The 13,656-nt window shown below is 39.6% G+C and overlaps 1 protein-coding gene across 5 annotated transcripts in view; it reads left to right on the top strand.

Moving 5' to 3' along the window:
- Nucleotides 1–13,656, top strand: part of TENM2 (teneurin transmembrane protein 2) — a 1,107,817-nt gene that overhangs the window by 1,063,939 nt on the left and 30,222 nt on the right. For 3 of the 5 annotated variants that reach the window (XM_075900179.1, XM_075900183.1, XM_075900182.1), the window contains 4 exons: nucleotides 1,658–1,678; nucleotides 6,291–6,523; nucleotides 8,465–8,619; nucleotides 9,144–10,018. In XM_075900179.1, the coding sequence (XP_075756294.1) occupies nucleotides 1,658–1,678; nucleotides 6,291–6,523; nucleotides 8,465–8,619; nucleotides 9,144–10,018 (1,284 nt within the window). The remainder of the gene's footprint in view (nucleotides 1–1,657; nucleotides 1,679–6,290; nucleotides 6,524–8,464; nucleotides 8,620–9,143; nucleotides 10,019–13,656) is intronic. The other 2 variants (XM_075900181.1, XM_075900180.1) reach the window with 1 other exon arrangement.

Below are 13,656 nucleotides of genomic sequence, written 5' to 3'. Positions count from 1 at the left end.
AAACATTTATTCCCATGTCATCTCAGCATCTCTGAATATTAGGTCACTTTTATAGGTGCCTAGCAGTAGGCTTCCGAGTTTGAAAATGTTCGCCCAAAGTTTACAAGAGGACTCGTTTGATCACTCTTCACTTCTGGTGGGCTGGGTAAAGAACAAGTATCAATCTCAGCCTCTTTCGAATATGGCAAAAAATAAGAAAACACATCAGCAAAGGTCAGGGTGCTTATCCTTTCTTTATGCTTCTCTCTGGCTGCTCTTGTCTTTTATTAAAGTCTGTTTTCCATAGCACAGTTTCTTGGCCTACTGACACTATTTAATGTTGGGTACCGTAGAAAATCCACAACAGACTCAATAGTCTTTGGACTTACATCTGTGTTCTCAGAACGGAATCAGATTCTAGTCCTTATAGAAAACATCCTCACTCTGAAGAGTGGTCCCATTAAAATCTGTAAGAATGCCAGGAGTAAGAAGTCTGAGGAATTGGGCCCTTAAGTATGAACAAGACCAGAATCCCAAACTAGCACATGTGCAGTTTTATTAAAGCTTCTAATATTTCCCTAATTAATACCAAAATATTCCTTCATTTATGGCAGCTAACGAACATCAATCTGGTCTTACATATGTAGTGTAAATCATGGTAAGTAACTCCATGGAGGTCAATAGAGTTACACCAGTGTATAATTCTAAACAAGAACAGAATCATATATGATATTTCACTTTCACTAAGCAATATAAAATTACCCCAAGATATCAATTGACATCACTGGCTGGTCAGATGTTTGAGACAGGATTGTCACATAGCCCAACTGACGGAGCAAAACTTGCAAAGTCTGAAGATTCCAACTGTGCTGTAAGAGCTGCAGCTCAGGAGATACATACATCATTGGTATTCCACTCACCATGTATTTTTAAACAAAATTGTATAAACACAATATCACTCCTGGCACAAAAATATTCATCTACATCTGGGAGTGTAGAGGGCACTTGCCTTTTGGCCTCGGGCCTAGCCAGCATACTAGGCATCAATTGATACAACACAGTTCCCGTTGTTCAGTCTCTTACTGCTTTGTTGTCAAATAGCACTAGCCAAAGAATCACTTCGAAGAGTGTAGAGACTTTCTTGATCAATGCCTGCATTCACAGTCAAACCTGCTTTGAGCAACCACCACAGGGACCAAGGAGAAAAAATGAGTTGCTTAGTAAAAATTAGTCTAAAGGTTAAAAAAAATTCTTCTTGGAAACTACTTTTGAGTAGTTTACAGTGGTCACTTTTGACTGTTAGAGGTGATCCTAGTGCTAGTTTCATTGTATATTAACCACACCTCTCCACTAAGTGCACTGTTCTCTGTGGCAAAATGCTGCTTCTCCTCTCTGCACACAAGATGAATATTTTTCCACCTGATAATTATTTCAATAATCCAGTAACGGTCTTGGGAAATATGCCTCAAGGGAGGGTATCTTAGCAGGGAGCTATGAGGTGATTACAATACCCCCTGGTGTGATTCATCCTGAAACCAACTTAAAGCTAGAGTTGAAGAGAGATTTCCTCTCTTTTGTCCTTTTGTAAAATAAAAACAAAATGCTATGTTTGCTTTACCATCTTATTCTTCAGCTAACTGTTTGTTCTTTTTTTTCCTTCTGTTCCCTTTCTATAAAGAAATAAAGAGTTTAAACATAGGTAAGACCAAGAGCTCTTTCCCATATAATTTGATACAGTCTGTTTGCTTCACTGTGTTTGCTTTTTGTGTTGTGCTTTTTGTGTAATGTAACGTTTTTCATGTACCAAATATAGTAACATTTTATGTGCTAATTGTGTGTTATGAATATGATAAGCATTAGCAATTATGAAATGCAGCCAAAAAGAAACCAAATAAGTTCTGACAGTAATTAGGAATTTCTAGTAGAATGCAAGTATAATGAACCCAAAGTTAACTTTTACATAAGCATTTCTCCCTGCGGTCTGTAATTGGTCTAAATGACTGAGGCAAACTACAGCAGTAGCTATTGTAAATGCTGGACAGGGTTCAGAAAGGCACTAATGAACTGAAAGTGGGTCAAAAACTTATTTTCAATTCATTAATAATTTTTCTGGATTCTTACTTATACTGACTGACTATTAACAATGTGGTGGTCTAGTTGTATAATTGATTAGTTAGTTTAACTGGCATTTAAAATCCATTTTACACTGGCATGCAAAATCGGCACTGCTGTGGTCAGTGCAGTGGCATTGATTTAGCAGGTCAGGTGAAGATGCAATAGGTCGATGGCAGAGCACTCTCCCATCTACTTCAGTACTCAACCTTCCCAGGGGGTGGAAAGTAAGTCGGCAGGAGAGCATCTCCCATCGACACATGCAAGGTGGATACAGCATTAGATCAGTGAAAGCTACATTGCTCAGGGGTGGTACTCCTGTGTGACGTATCTTAGGGCAACTTAAGTAGAAATGTAGACCAAGCCATTGACAGGATTCTAGTTCAAAAGCAGTCAAGGGGAAAACACTCTTCTTTTTGTACCCCCGAGCATTAAACCCATTATGCAGGGTGTCCCTAGCGGTTCTACGCAGCCCCTGTGCCTTTCTCCTCACAGCCCCAATGGAAGGGAGGAGAGAAGTAGAACAAGGAAAGTGGCCAGAATGGGAAGAGCTGTGCAATCCCTAGATGGTGTATGGTCCCTTGGAGACCACAGTCTGATGGTTCCCCATATCCCCTGAGCCCAGGATAAGACGGATGCAGCAGAGGCTGTCTTATTTCCATCTCACAGTGGAATAAATCAGGAGGGAGGCTGAGTTAATTCATTTAATTATTTGTGTTGGGGGGGGGCATTATTTGCCGTTGTAAAGCTGACCAGTTGCTAGGACATTTAGAGCTTCGTGTGTGGGTGGCTTTTTTGAGTATTTAAGTGTAAGAAATAAGTGAAATGAACAGTGTTACCCTGGTGTAAGCGATAGGAGAATCAGGCTCTAAGACCCACTCCTGCCTATGCTGATGCCCAGCTTCCTGCCAGGCTGAGTCCTGTTGATTTCATGGTCCTAAGTGTCATGTTCACTTGTCAGTGCTATGGGATGAGACCTTGTAGTTGAATATCTCTGAGCAACACTGATTATTTTATTAAACCCTTCATATGTATCTATTAAAGGGATTTTAAATGGCAAAGGGAGAGGCCATAGCTGCTTAGCCAGTCAAACGCTAGTTTGGGAACTCTTCATTTCTCCATATGGTATGTCTGTAGTTGAGGAAATATGCCATTGGCTTCGTTGTGGGAGTAATGAAGCTGCATCACTAGAGATCAGTTTCCATCTGCCAAAGTTTATTTGCCCCATTATCAAACTTAAAGGAAACAGCCCCTGATATCTCGTGAGCTTACAGCTGTGCCTGCAGGATAGATTCACCCGCTGGCTGTCCTTGTTAGGTGCAGGATGGAGAGCAAACACAGACAGATCAGCTGTGCCTCTTGTGCTGATGAATTGGGACACCAAATTATGATAGTATCAGAGGGGTAGCCGTGTGAGTCTGAATCTGCAAAAGCGGCAAGGAGTCCTGTGGCACCTTATAGACTAACTGCAGTGTAGGAGCATAAGCTTTCGTGGGCAAAGACCCACATATGCATCTGACGAAGTGGATCTTTGCTCATGAAAGCTTATGCTCCTACACTGCAGTTAGTGTATAAGGTGCCACAGGACTCCTTGCCGCTTTTGCAAATGATGATAGATACTCTGCATGAGATCATTGCATCATGAGCCTCACCCGAATGGAATACTTATGGCAGGCAGGGACGGTGAGCTCTGTGTGCACGTTAAGGGCAGCATAAGAAAGATGGAGGCCCTGGAGGTACCCTCAGTAGGCCAGATTCTTCCACCCTATTTCGCAGTGCCTAGTATATTCCTCTTAATTCAGCAGGACCTACCTGCAGAGTGAATATGGGGACAGAACCTGCTCCCCAGTAGTAAAGGAGAGTATGTCTGCCAGCATGAAAGAGGAGAAAGCCTCAAAGCAACAATTAACATTTCTTTGTCCGACAGCCGTGAGCATTTATCTGCTGAAAAGCTCAGAGGTCCTGCTAGCTAAGTCAACATCTTGGGGGTTTTCCTTCAAACTCCACTGTTATCCTAGGCAAAGATAGAAAATTCAGCTAAATATTTTTGGTGAGGGAGGGAGACAGGAGAGGAGGTGTTGAGATGACCTAATGAGAAGATAGAGGACTGAGAGATTGAGTTTTAATGCCAGCTGTTCCATTGATCTCACTCTGCACCACCACACAAGTCACTTAACTGCGCTGGGCCTTGGTTTCCTCCTCTGTGAAATGGATATAACAGCACTTGCCCATCTCTGTAAAGGATTCAGAGATCTTTGCATGGATTAAAACTGCCAAGTATTTTCTGTTTCTTTACTGTACTTTCCATCTCTTCATTTGTGGGCTCCTATGAGACTTTTGCAGATGGTATTATCGCTCCCCATTTAATGTCAGCCAAATCAATCTTCTTTCCAGACTCTACCGTTTTTTGCAAAGTGCAGAATATGTTGTTGCCTCAGAATCATGCCATGTTACAGGCAGTGTCAGTCTGTTGCCGAGTAGGAGGATTACAATCGATTGCTTTCTCAGTCCCTCCTCACTCCCCAAAATCTGGCTGTCCTCACAAATGTACAGTTGCCTGTGCACTGCTGATAATTCATCCACAGAAGGTGCCAGTGGCTAGACCTCCAGTGAGCGTCAAATGAAGAAATGGCTTATTTCCTCCATCATAACTTGCCTCAACATACCCTCACTTTGGGAGTTGTGCACTTTTTCCACATGAATCCAGGAATATGGATCTTTGGAGGCAAATAACTCTACTTCTTAGCATGTCTTCCTGGCTGACTTTCTTTATTTGTCCTCCACTCTTTTAAAATCTCTATGGACCTTAAAGGAGCTCACCCTAGGCTCACTGGCAGATATAATCGAGATCTTGTTTGAAAACACATTAAAGTGAATCCATCTTGCCAGGCAAGGTTTTGCAAGTGTTCCTCTGCTCCAACTCTAGATATATGTATTAATGGCTGAAACTGACATTTCGCAGTTTGCAGATGGCTTGTTAAAATGATCCCAGAATTTGATACGCTGTCAAAAATTATTGTTTCATTACAGATGCAGTAATCCAGCTGAGCATCCTCTTTTATAACAAATCATGACTAGTTAGTAGCAGAGTAGGCCAGAGTAAAGTCAAATACTGGAGCACTCTCTGATTTTAACTACATAGCCAACTTCCTATACTGTAAGTGACCCATATTTTATCTGGCATAGGAACAAATGAAAACAAACTGGCTTTAAAGATAAATATTTTATTCACCTATCTTCTACTTATGTAAGATCTCATGAATTTGGTGTCAGAGTATTCACAACTCCGAGACAGGTGCTTTCATCTCATTCCTGAGATTTCTGCTTTCAAAGAAGTACAAGAATGACAGTAACCAAGAAGATTTGGCCCCATTTCAAAGTATTATAGGAGTACTGAAAGAAGAATCTAAAAATTCTTTACTGGTTTACTTCAATGCATTAAGCACTTGCTTGATAGAAACAATCCCTGGCAAAGGAATAATATGGAGATGTAATAGTACACACTGGGGAGATGTCCCTTCTGAACACATTGGTTCAGCATAGTGCAGAATTCAGCCCAGCTGGTGATGGATTTAGAGCATCGCTCTATGAGCAAGGCACTTCCACTCTCACTTTCTCTGTATTAATTATCTGAGCATGAATTCATTGATACTTAACATTTAAGAACACTATCACATTTATCCATCCGGAGAGCACATGGGGATAACAGTGGAAGGAGGGAAGTGCCTTTGAACAGACAAGTCAGCTACTCTGCTTTTTATTTGCTTGTGGGGTCTTCTGTGTATTATTTTGTGGGCTGGCAAGAAAGTCATTGTAAAAAGTCAGGACAAATTCTACGCTTTTCAGAAAATGCTGACCAGTCTGTAATTAGAACCCAGAGACATTATTCATTTTTCATTCTCTTTGGTTTATGTTGCACACAAGCCATGTGTAGAGTTTGTAGTTAATGTATTTTTAAAAACAGTGAGCCCAAAATGAAGCCCTAATATATCAGCACTGTGGAAAATAAAGGGTTTCAGAAGGAAAGTAAAACAAAGTCCTTAAACGGAGGTAGTAACTCAGATATTTCAGGTTATTAAGATGTCAAACTGTTATTTCCAATTCTTTAAATGGCTGATAACTGTCTAAGGCCAAAAGGTCTGGGATGTTTTTAGATTGCTTAGCCAGCTCTGTTTTCTGTTGTTTTTTCCCTTCTAAAGCAACAATCCTGCCCACAAATATTACCTGGCTGTGGATCCCGTTTCGGGTTCGCTGTACGTATCAGACACCAACAGCCGACGAATTTACCGAGTTAAATCCCTCACTGGTGCAAAAGACTTGGCTGGTAACTCTGAAGTGGTGGCAGGGACTGGAGAGCAGTGTCTGCCATTTGATGAAGCCAGATGTGGAGATGGAGGGAAGGCAGTGGACGCAACCCTAATGAGCCCTCGAGGTAAAAGAAGTAAAAGAAATTGGAGAAAGCAATTGTCTGAGGCTAGGCTGGATCTGGATATAATTATCTAGTAATTAAATCACTACTTGCATGGTAATTTTTATTCTGTGCTTTAATCACAGTGGATTGGCAAGCGATCATGCTTTGTTTAGTTAAAGCAAACTTTATTACCCTTTTGCTGTTTGCTGCAAAAGAAGACCTGAACGTGATTTCACTTAATAGTGCTTCCTCCTAAAAGGAAACTTGCAGACTGGAAAACACACCAATGTGTGAAACACAATCCTTTTCTCAGGCTATGTCTACACTACAGAGTTTTTTCGGAAACTCAGCCTTTTTTCTGGAAAAACTTCACTTATGTCCACACTGCAATCATGTTCCTTTGGGGGAAAACCAAAAGAACAGAGGGGTTTTTCTGACATTGGTAACCCTCTTTCTACAAGGAAGAAGCCTTTTTGCGAAAGAGCTCTTTCGGAAAAAGGCATGTGTGGATGGGGAATAGGGAGTTCTTTCAGAAGAAGAGGAAAAAGTACAAGTGCCCTAGTGGCCATTCCATCCATAATAATCCCATCTTCAATGCAAGATGGAATCCATACTGTGTGGATTCTATCTTTCAAAAAAGCAGATCGCTTTTTCGATGCGCTTTTGCAGTGTAGACACTCTCTTTTGGAAGAAGTTTTTTCAGAAGATCTCTTCCAGTAAAGCTTCTTCCGAAAGAAGCCTGCAGTCTAGACATAGCCTCAGGGTGGGAAGTTGCCTGATATGTTTATTAATTTCAGTTTGATGTGCTTTAGCCTACTCCCTCAAATGGGAAAAAATGGTCTGTATTTTTATTTATTTTTTATAATTTATAGTAAGGAGCCATAAACAATTTTAAGGGTATTTGGTGACTTTTAAGGGTTTTTTTTTTTTCATCACAAATGAAATCATGAATATAGTCTTGTGTTTGCTATTTTGCTTGGAACACTGAAATCAATGGCTTGGGAGCCCCCTATATAAAATGAAGGGATTGTAAATTTTTAGCAAAGATTTTCTTTCAATGATTTGAGTTAAGTAGATGTTGTTGAAACCAAACAGAAACCCCCACAAAGGCTCCTAATTTGCAAGCACTTACACAGTTGCTTGTATTTATCATGAGCAGCCAGAGTGAATGCAATGGGACTACGGACATGTGTAAAGTTAAGCACATGTATCAGGGCTTATTTACATTTAAAATACAGGAGCTGCTTGACTGCTTTAGTGAAAATGCTTCCTAAGCCAATGGGAGGGCTACTCCCATCAGCATAGGTATTCCACCGCCTGAGAAGGGCTAGGTTGACAAGAGAATTCTCCTATCCACTTAGTGCTGTCTACACCAGGGTTAGTTCAGTTTAACTGTGATGCTCAGGGATGTGGATTTTTCACACCCCCGAGCTACGTAGCTATACCAACCTAATTTACGATGGGAGACCAGACATGAATGTTGGTGGGATAGGACCTTAAAGAATTTTGAAACATCCAGAATGAAAACCACTTCCACTCGGGGTCCTTTTTATGATGTCCATTGGGTCAAAACCTACAAGTTCTCAAATTACATATAGAATCAACCAGGAGAAACAAAATCCAAATTTTTCATGTCAGAACCAAGGAGAAAAATCTTTCTTTAAAAAAATAATTTCAAGTTTCTTATACAAAGGCAGAAAAGAGAATAGGTCAAAATAATAAGTAAAGAGAAGATTCAAGATTAAGTCTGCCTTGTTAAAAAAACACAGAATAAGTCAGCATAGTTCCACTGACTTCAACAGAGATACATTGATTTAGCCAAGGATCTGTACTGCAGTGTCAGATTGAAAAAATAGGAATGAACAAAAAAGCAGCACCTTGTAACTATCTATATTTGGAATGAACTTATCAATAAAGCATAAGACCAGAGCACTGATTGTTGCCTACTTTGCAAACCTGTAGGAATTGCAGTGGATAAGTACGGGCTCATGTATTTTGTTGATGCCACTATGATTCGGAAAGTTGATCAGAATGGAATTATATCAACTCTGCTGGGCTCTAATGACCTAACTGCTGTTCGACCACTAAGCTGTGATTCCAGCATGGATGTCACCCAGGTAGAATTTTATCTCCTCTTTGTGCATGTGCCATACAACAGATGGCTATTTACTTTGGATAATTGCCTGGCCATTCTCTGTAGAAAATACAGTATGTTAGACTCCTCTGAAAAAGGATTTAGAAGGTATTGATGGTATTATTCAGGGCAGGATAGCAGCTTATATAATTAGTTACTGAAAAGAACCTACCCTCCTGCAGCGGTTAACACAAGTTATTTACACAGTTATCGAGAAATAAGTTTGAGATCATGGAAATTAGTGTTATGATTGCCTTTAATTTCCTTACTATGGAATTTCAGTAATACAGATTCTTTGTAACAGATACATGATTAACCAAAGTTAGCACAGTCCATATTTTAAGTTTGCACCTACAAGTATTAAGTATAGCACTTAGTTCCAAGATCTATTCTGTTAAGTCATTCACTAATTTGCTGCTGTTTCACATATCATTATTATTTGTTTAAAGCAATTTACTTCTCTGGTGTGAGTTTTACAATAACCACGGATTACTGTGTGGTTCATAGGTGCGGCTGGAGTGGCCAACCGATCTTGCTGTCAATCCAATGGATAACTCTCTTTATGTCTTGGAAAACAACGTCATTTTACGGATCACAGAAAACCATCAGGTTAGCATCATCGCTGGACGTCCCATGCACTGTCAGGTTCCCGGGATAGACTACTCTCTTAGCAAACTGGCCATTCACTCTGCGCTGGAGTCAGCCAGTGCAATTGCCATCTCACACACAGGAGTCCTTTATATCAGTGAGACAGATGAGAAAAAAATTAATCGACTACGCCAGGTAACCACTAATGGAGAGATCTGCCTCCTAGCAGGGGCAGCTTCAGACTGTGACTGCAAAAATGACGTCAACTGTAACTGTTATGCTGGGGATGATGCTTATGCCACTGACGCCATCTTAAACTCCCCATCCTCCTTAGCTGTGGCTCCAGATGGCACTATCTACATAGCAGACCTTGGAAATATCCGCATTAGGGCTGTTAGTAAAAACAGGCCCCTTCTTAACTCTGTCAACCAGTATGAGGCAGCTTCTCCAGGAGAACAGGAACTGTATGTCTTCAACGCTGATGGCATCCACCAGTACACCCTCAGTCTTGTTACCGGAGAGTATCTGTACAATTTCAGCTACAACACCGATAATGATGTCACAGAAGTGATCGATAACAATGGTAACTCCTTAAAAATTCGACGGGATAACAACGGAATGCCACGCCATTTACTGATGCCTGACAATCAGATTGTCACACTGGCTGTCGGCACTAATGGTGGACTCAAAGTAGTGTCTACCCAGACCCTGGAGCTTGGATTAATGACTTACAATGGAAATAGTGGGCTCTTGGCAACAAAGAGTGATGAAACGGGGTGGACGACCTTTTATGAGTAAGAAAGTTTTTTAAAATCTGTTGAGTTTGCATTTCTCTGTCAAGTGAGCGTGATTAGGGTCTAATGTAATGCCCATGGAAATCAATGGCAGTCTTTCTGTTGGCTTCAACGGACATTGAATCAGGCCTTTAAATCTTGATGCAATAGGTCCTTCCGCCAAGCGTGTGTGATTTTGTTAACTTTAATAGTCTTGCAGGGTCCTTGCATAAGGGCCCGAGACAGATGCTTCCTGTGAGCTTCTGTGCACCTGTGAGTCCCACTGGAGAGGATGGGTAGTGGGGAACTCCCCCACCCACAGCCAGTTACTAGCACTGCTGTTTGCAGGATACGGCCCAACTTCCTTTGCTGTAAGTGGAGTGCAAAGAATTCAAGCCCCCTTTTCCAAACTAGTCTGCCCAGTTCACAACACAATAATTTGTGGTTGCACCCTACAAGGCTGCCTCTGACAAGAGAGTTCAATATTAGTTTCTTTTGGAATTCAAATTACAAGTCTTGCTGTTCAAATGTCAGGATATTGGACTCATATTACATATGGGAGATAAAGTGTTGATTAACTTTACCGATTGTTCATTCTAGAGATAGGTGAGGAAATTAGATCCCAAGGTATCTAAGACCCTACTGTGACTTATATAATTTCTAGATAGTCCAAAATCACATTGGTTTTCATGAGTAGGTAGATTAAAAAAAGACAGAATTTCTTCTTTAACTGAAATGGATCAGAGATAAACTGCTTAGGTATATTAAAAAGATGGAAAAGCAAACTAGATTTTCTCTAACAATTATCCTGTGCTTAATAGTCTTACTATAATTTACTTGTCAAGAAGAGGGTTTCCTAAATAAGTAGACATATATATGATGAATGTGTAAAAGTGAATATTCTGGCTTTTAACGATGCCAAGATTGTTATTTAGATACTGAGGATTTTGCTGAAATAGTTAACTAGTGTATATTTGTGAGTAATTTTTCCAAGTTAAACTTACAACTTGGCTCTAGCGGCTGTGTCTGCCACATCAATGGTGGATAATAAGGCTGGGTTTGCAATGGTGTAGCCTTCTTGACTCACTGCCCTGAGAATGGTTCTTTTGGAGTCTGGCAGGTGTTCAATCAGCTCAGCCAGCTTGGAGTAATTATCAAAATCATGGTTCGCTAGCAAGGCCGAATAGTTTGCCTTGTGAAGCTGTAATGTGGCTGAAGAGTAGATCTGTTTCTCAAGCTTTATTTACAAATGACTGTGCTGAGGTTTGTTTTTCTAAGATAGTCTTCTGAGCAATGGGTTTGCACCTGTAACATAGGCCAAAGCATATCGTCACCTACTACTTAAACACTGATGATTTTCTGCAAGAAAATAAAACAAAAATAACAGATGAATATAATAAGTATCTGGTTGATCTAGCTGGAAATATAACTGAATTATCAATGCACATCGGTATTATCTCTGTTTTTGTGTTTGGTTTATAAAAAAGAAAAACAGTGCCATCTGGTGGTCACTGTGTAATTTGACCACTAAATTGAACATCTGTTCATTTTTATATATCTTATTGATAAAGCTACAAAACTGTTATCTTTAACATGTAACTGGCCTGTTTCTTTAACATATGTCAGCTATTTAATTAGTTACATTACTGAGGCCCAAGAGAGTACCAAATACTGATCACTGAATCAAATTAATATTAACTGTATCTGACCTTTGTGAAATACTCTTAATGATGAGATGTACATGGGATTTGAGATAGACTTTTACTTTGTTGTCATTGATTATCAATAGTTCAAGGTTCACTAGATCACAGGTGGTATCAACTAGTTTTATTTCCTAGAAACCACATTTTAAACCTAAAGCACATATTTTAATGAATGGATACAAAAGAATTAAAAGTGCACAGATTTAAATAACTAAAATGGCAATATTACAATAACTTAGAATTATGACAAATTGCAAAATGTATTTTTAAATTGATAGTTAGAAAACATTGTTTTTATTAGAAACATTGAAAATTACAATATTGCTTTCCCAAAGTGTAATTTAAAGTCATGACTTGAGACGGTATCTTGACATGATTTTACAGGAAAACATCTGCTCATTTTTATTGGACTGTTAAAGTGGAAATATGACATGCATGTTCTGTGATGTGCTTACATGAATCTTGAGAGTATTATATGTTATTATTCTATGTTAGTTTTATAGTCTTTATAGAATTCCTAGGTGCTTTCAGTGGAACTGTTCCTGGTGCTAAGCACCATGTATTAGTATGCCTGGGACTAAGTAGTACAGGATTAGGCACTAGATTAGTAAATTAGTATGTTTGAGAAAGGGTAGATAGTAGCTAATTATCTCTTCTGTTTTGCAAGTAAGTATTGCAGCTGGGCTAAGTACTATGTACAATAATATATATAGCTAGTAGATAAGAAAGGTTATGGTTTCTGTTAATCTAGAATGTCACCAGTTGTATATGTGTTAACACCCGGATCATATTCTATACTCTTGCAGCCCAAGTTTTTTCATGTAATTAAAGAACAAAGCCACATGATCATCTCTATCTAAGTTACAAAACATCTGTAGTATGCCATCCACAAAGCTGTCTGTGTCTCGGAGGCATTTTTAGTTACAAGAAGAATGTGCATTATACCTAATATGAGGGAAACAATTTGTAAAGGGTGAAACATAACCATGGGTATAAGATGCAGATACTCCGCATGGAAAAGTATGTCCAGGGATAAACAGAGGCATCTAGTTGGAGCTGACCCTGTGTAGCCAATTTACTGTGATGCGTTATCATCCTGAGTCTGTTCTGGCTCAAAGCTGTTTTATTAATGAGACTAAGTAATAGTTAAAATATAAGCAAATCCCTATCAGCATAGCACACCATATTGATATCCCTGTGGGCTTTTGGAGTGTCTCAAGAAAATGATGAAGTTTTCCCATGAATCAGGCTCGGTTTTCTAAGGATATATTTACATGTATGCGGATACACTCCTTGTCTATCTCCACATAAGTTCAAAAGTTGCTGTTACACCTTTGTTATGCTTCTTATTTGAAACAAACCTAGTTAAATCCTTTCTACAGGCTGTCAAGCCATTTCAAATGTTAAATTTCTGGATGCCAGAATGCAGGCCTTAAAGGGTGTGGCTACCCTGCACCATAGCTCGAAATAAGCTACGCAATTACAGCTGTGCAAATTGTGTGGCTTATTTGGAATCAGTTCTGAAATAGCTTATTTCAAAATTTGGCACTGTCTACACAGCACTTATTTCAAAATTAATTGCTCCTCCAAAATGTCCCTTACTCCTCGTGGAATGAGGTTTACGTGGACATTGGAATGGCAAGCCCATTACATTTAAAAATATTGGGCACGCTCAAAAGACATGGAATAGCTATTTTGGGATACCGCTGGTCTCTCGAAATAGCGCTGCAGTGTAGACGTAGCCACCGAGTGCGCAGAGCATATAAGTGCTTAGATATTGAAACAATGGACACGTTATAAGAATTCTGTATAGAATAGAGAATAAAATATTGGCACAGACACATAGAAGGGGTGCACAATGTGATTGATGCCTGGGATCATTTGAGAGGCCTGCAAATAATGTGGCAAAAATGGTGAAGTCTTCTCTCAGAATATTGTGTATTAGGTATATTGAGA

Source organism: Pelodiscus sinensis, chromosome 17, assembly GCF_049634645.1.
Source record: "Pelodiscus sinensis isolate JC-2024 chromosome 17, ASM4963464v1, whole genome shotgun sequence".
NCBI classification, from domain to species: domain Eukaryota; kingdom Metazoa; phylum Chordata; order Testudines; family Trionychidae; genus Pelodiscus; species Pelodiscus sinensis.
This window is presented reverse-complemented; position numbering and strand designations above follow the sequence as displayed.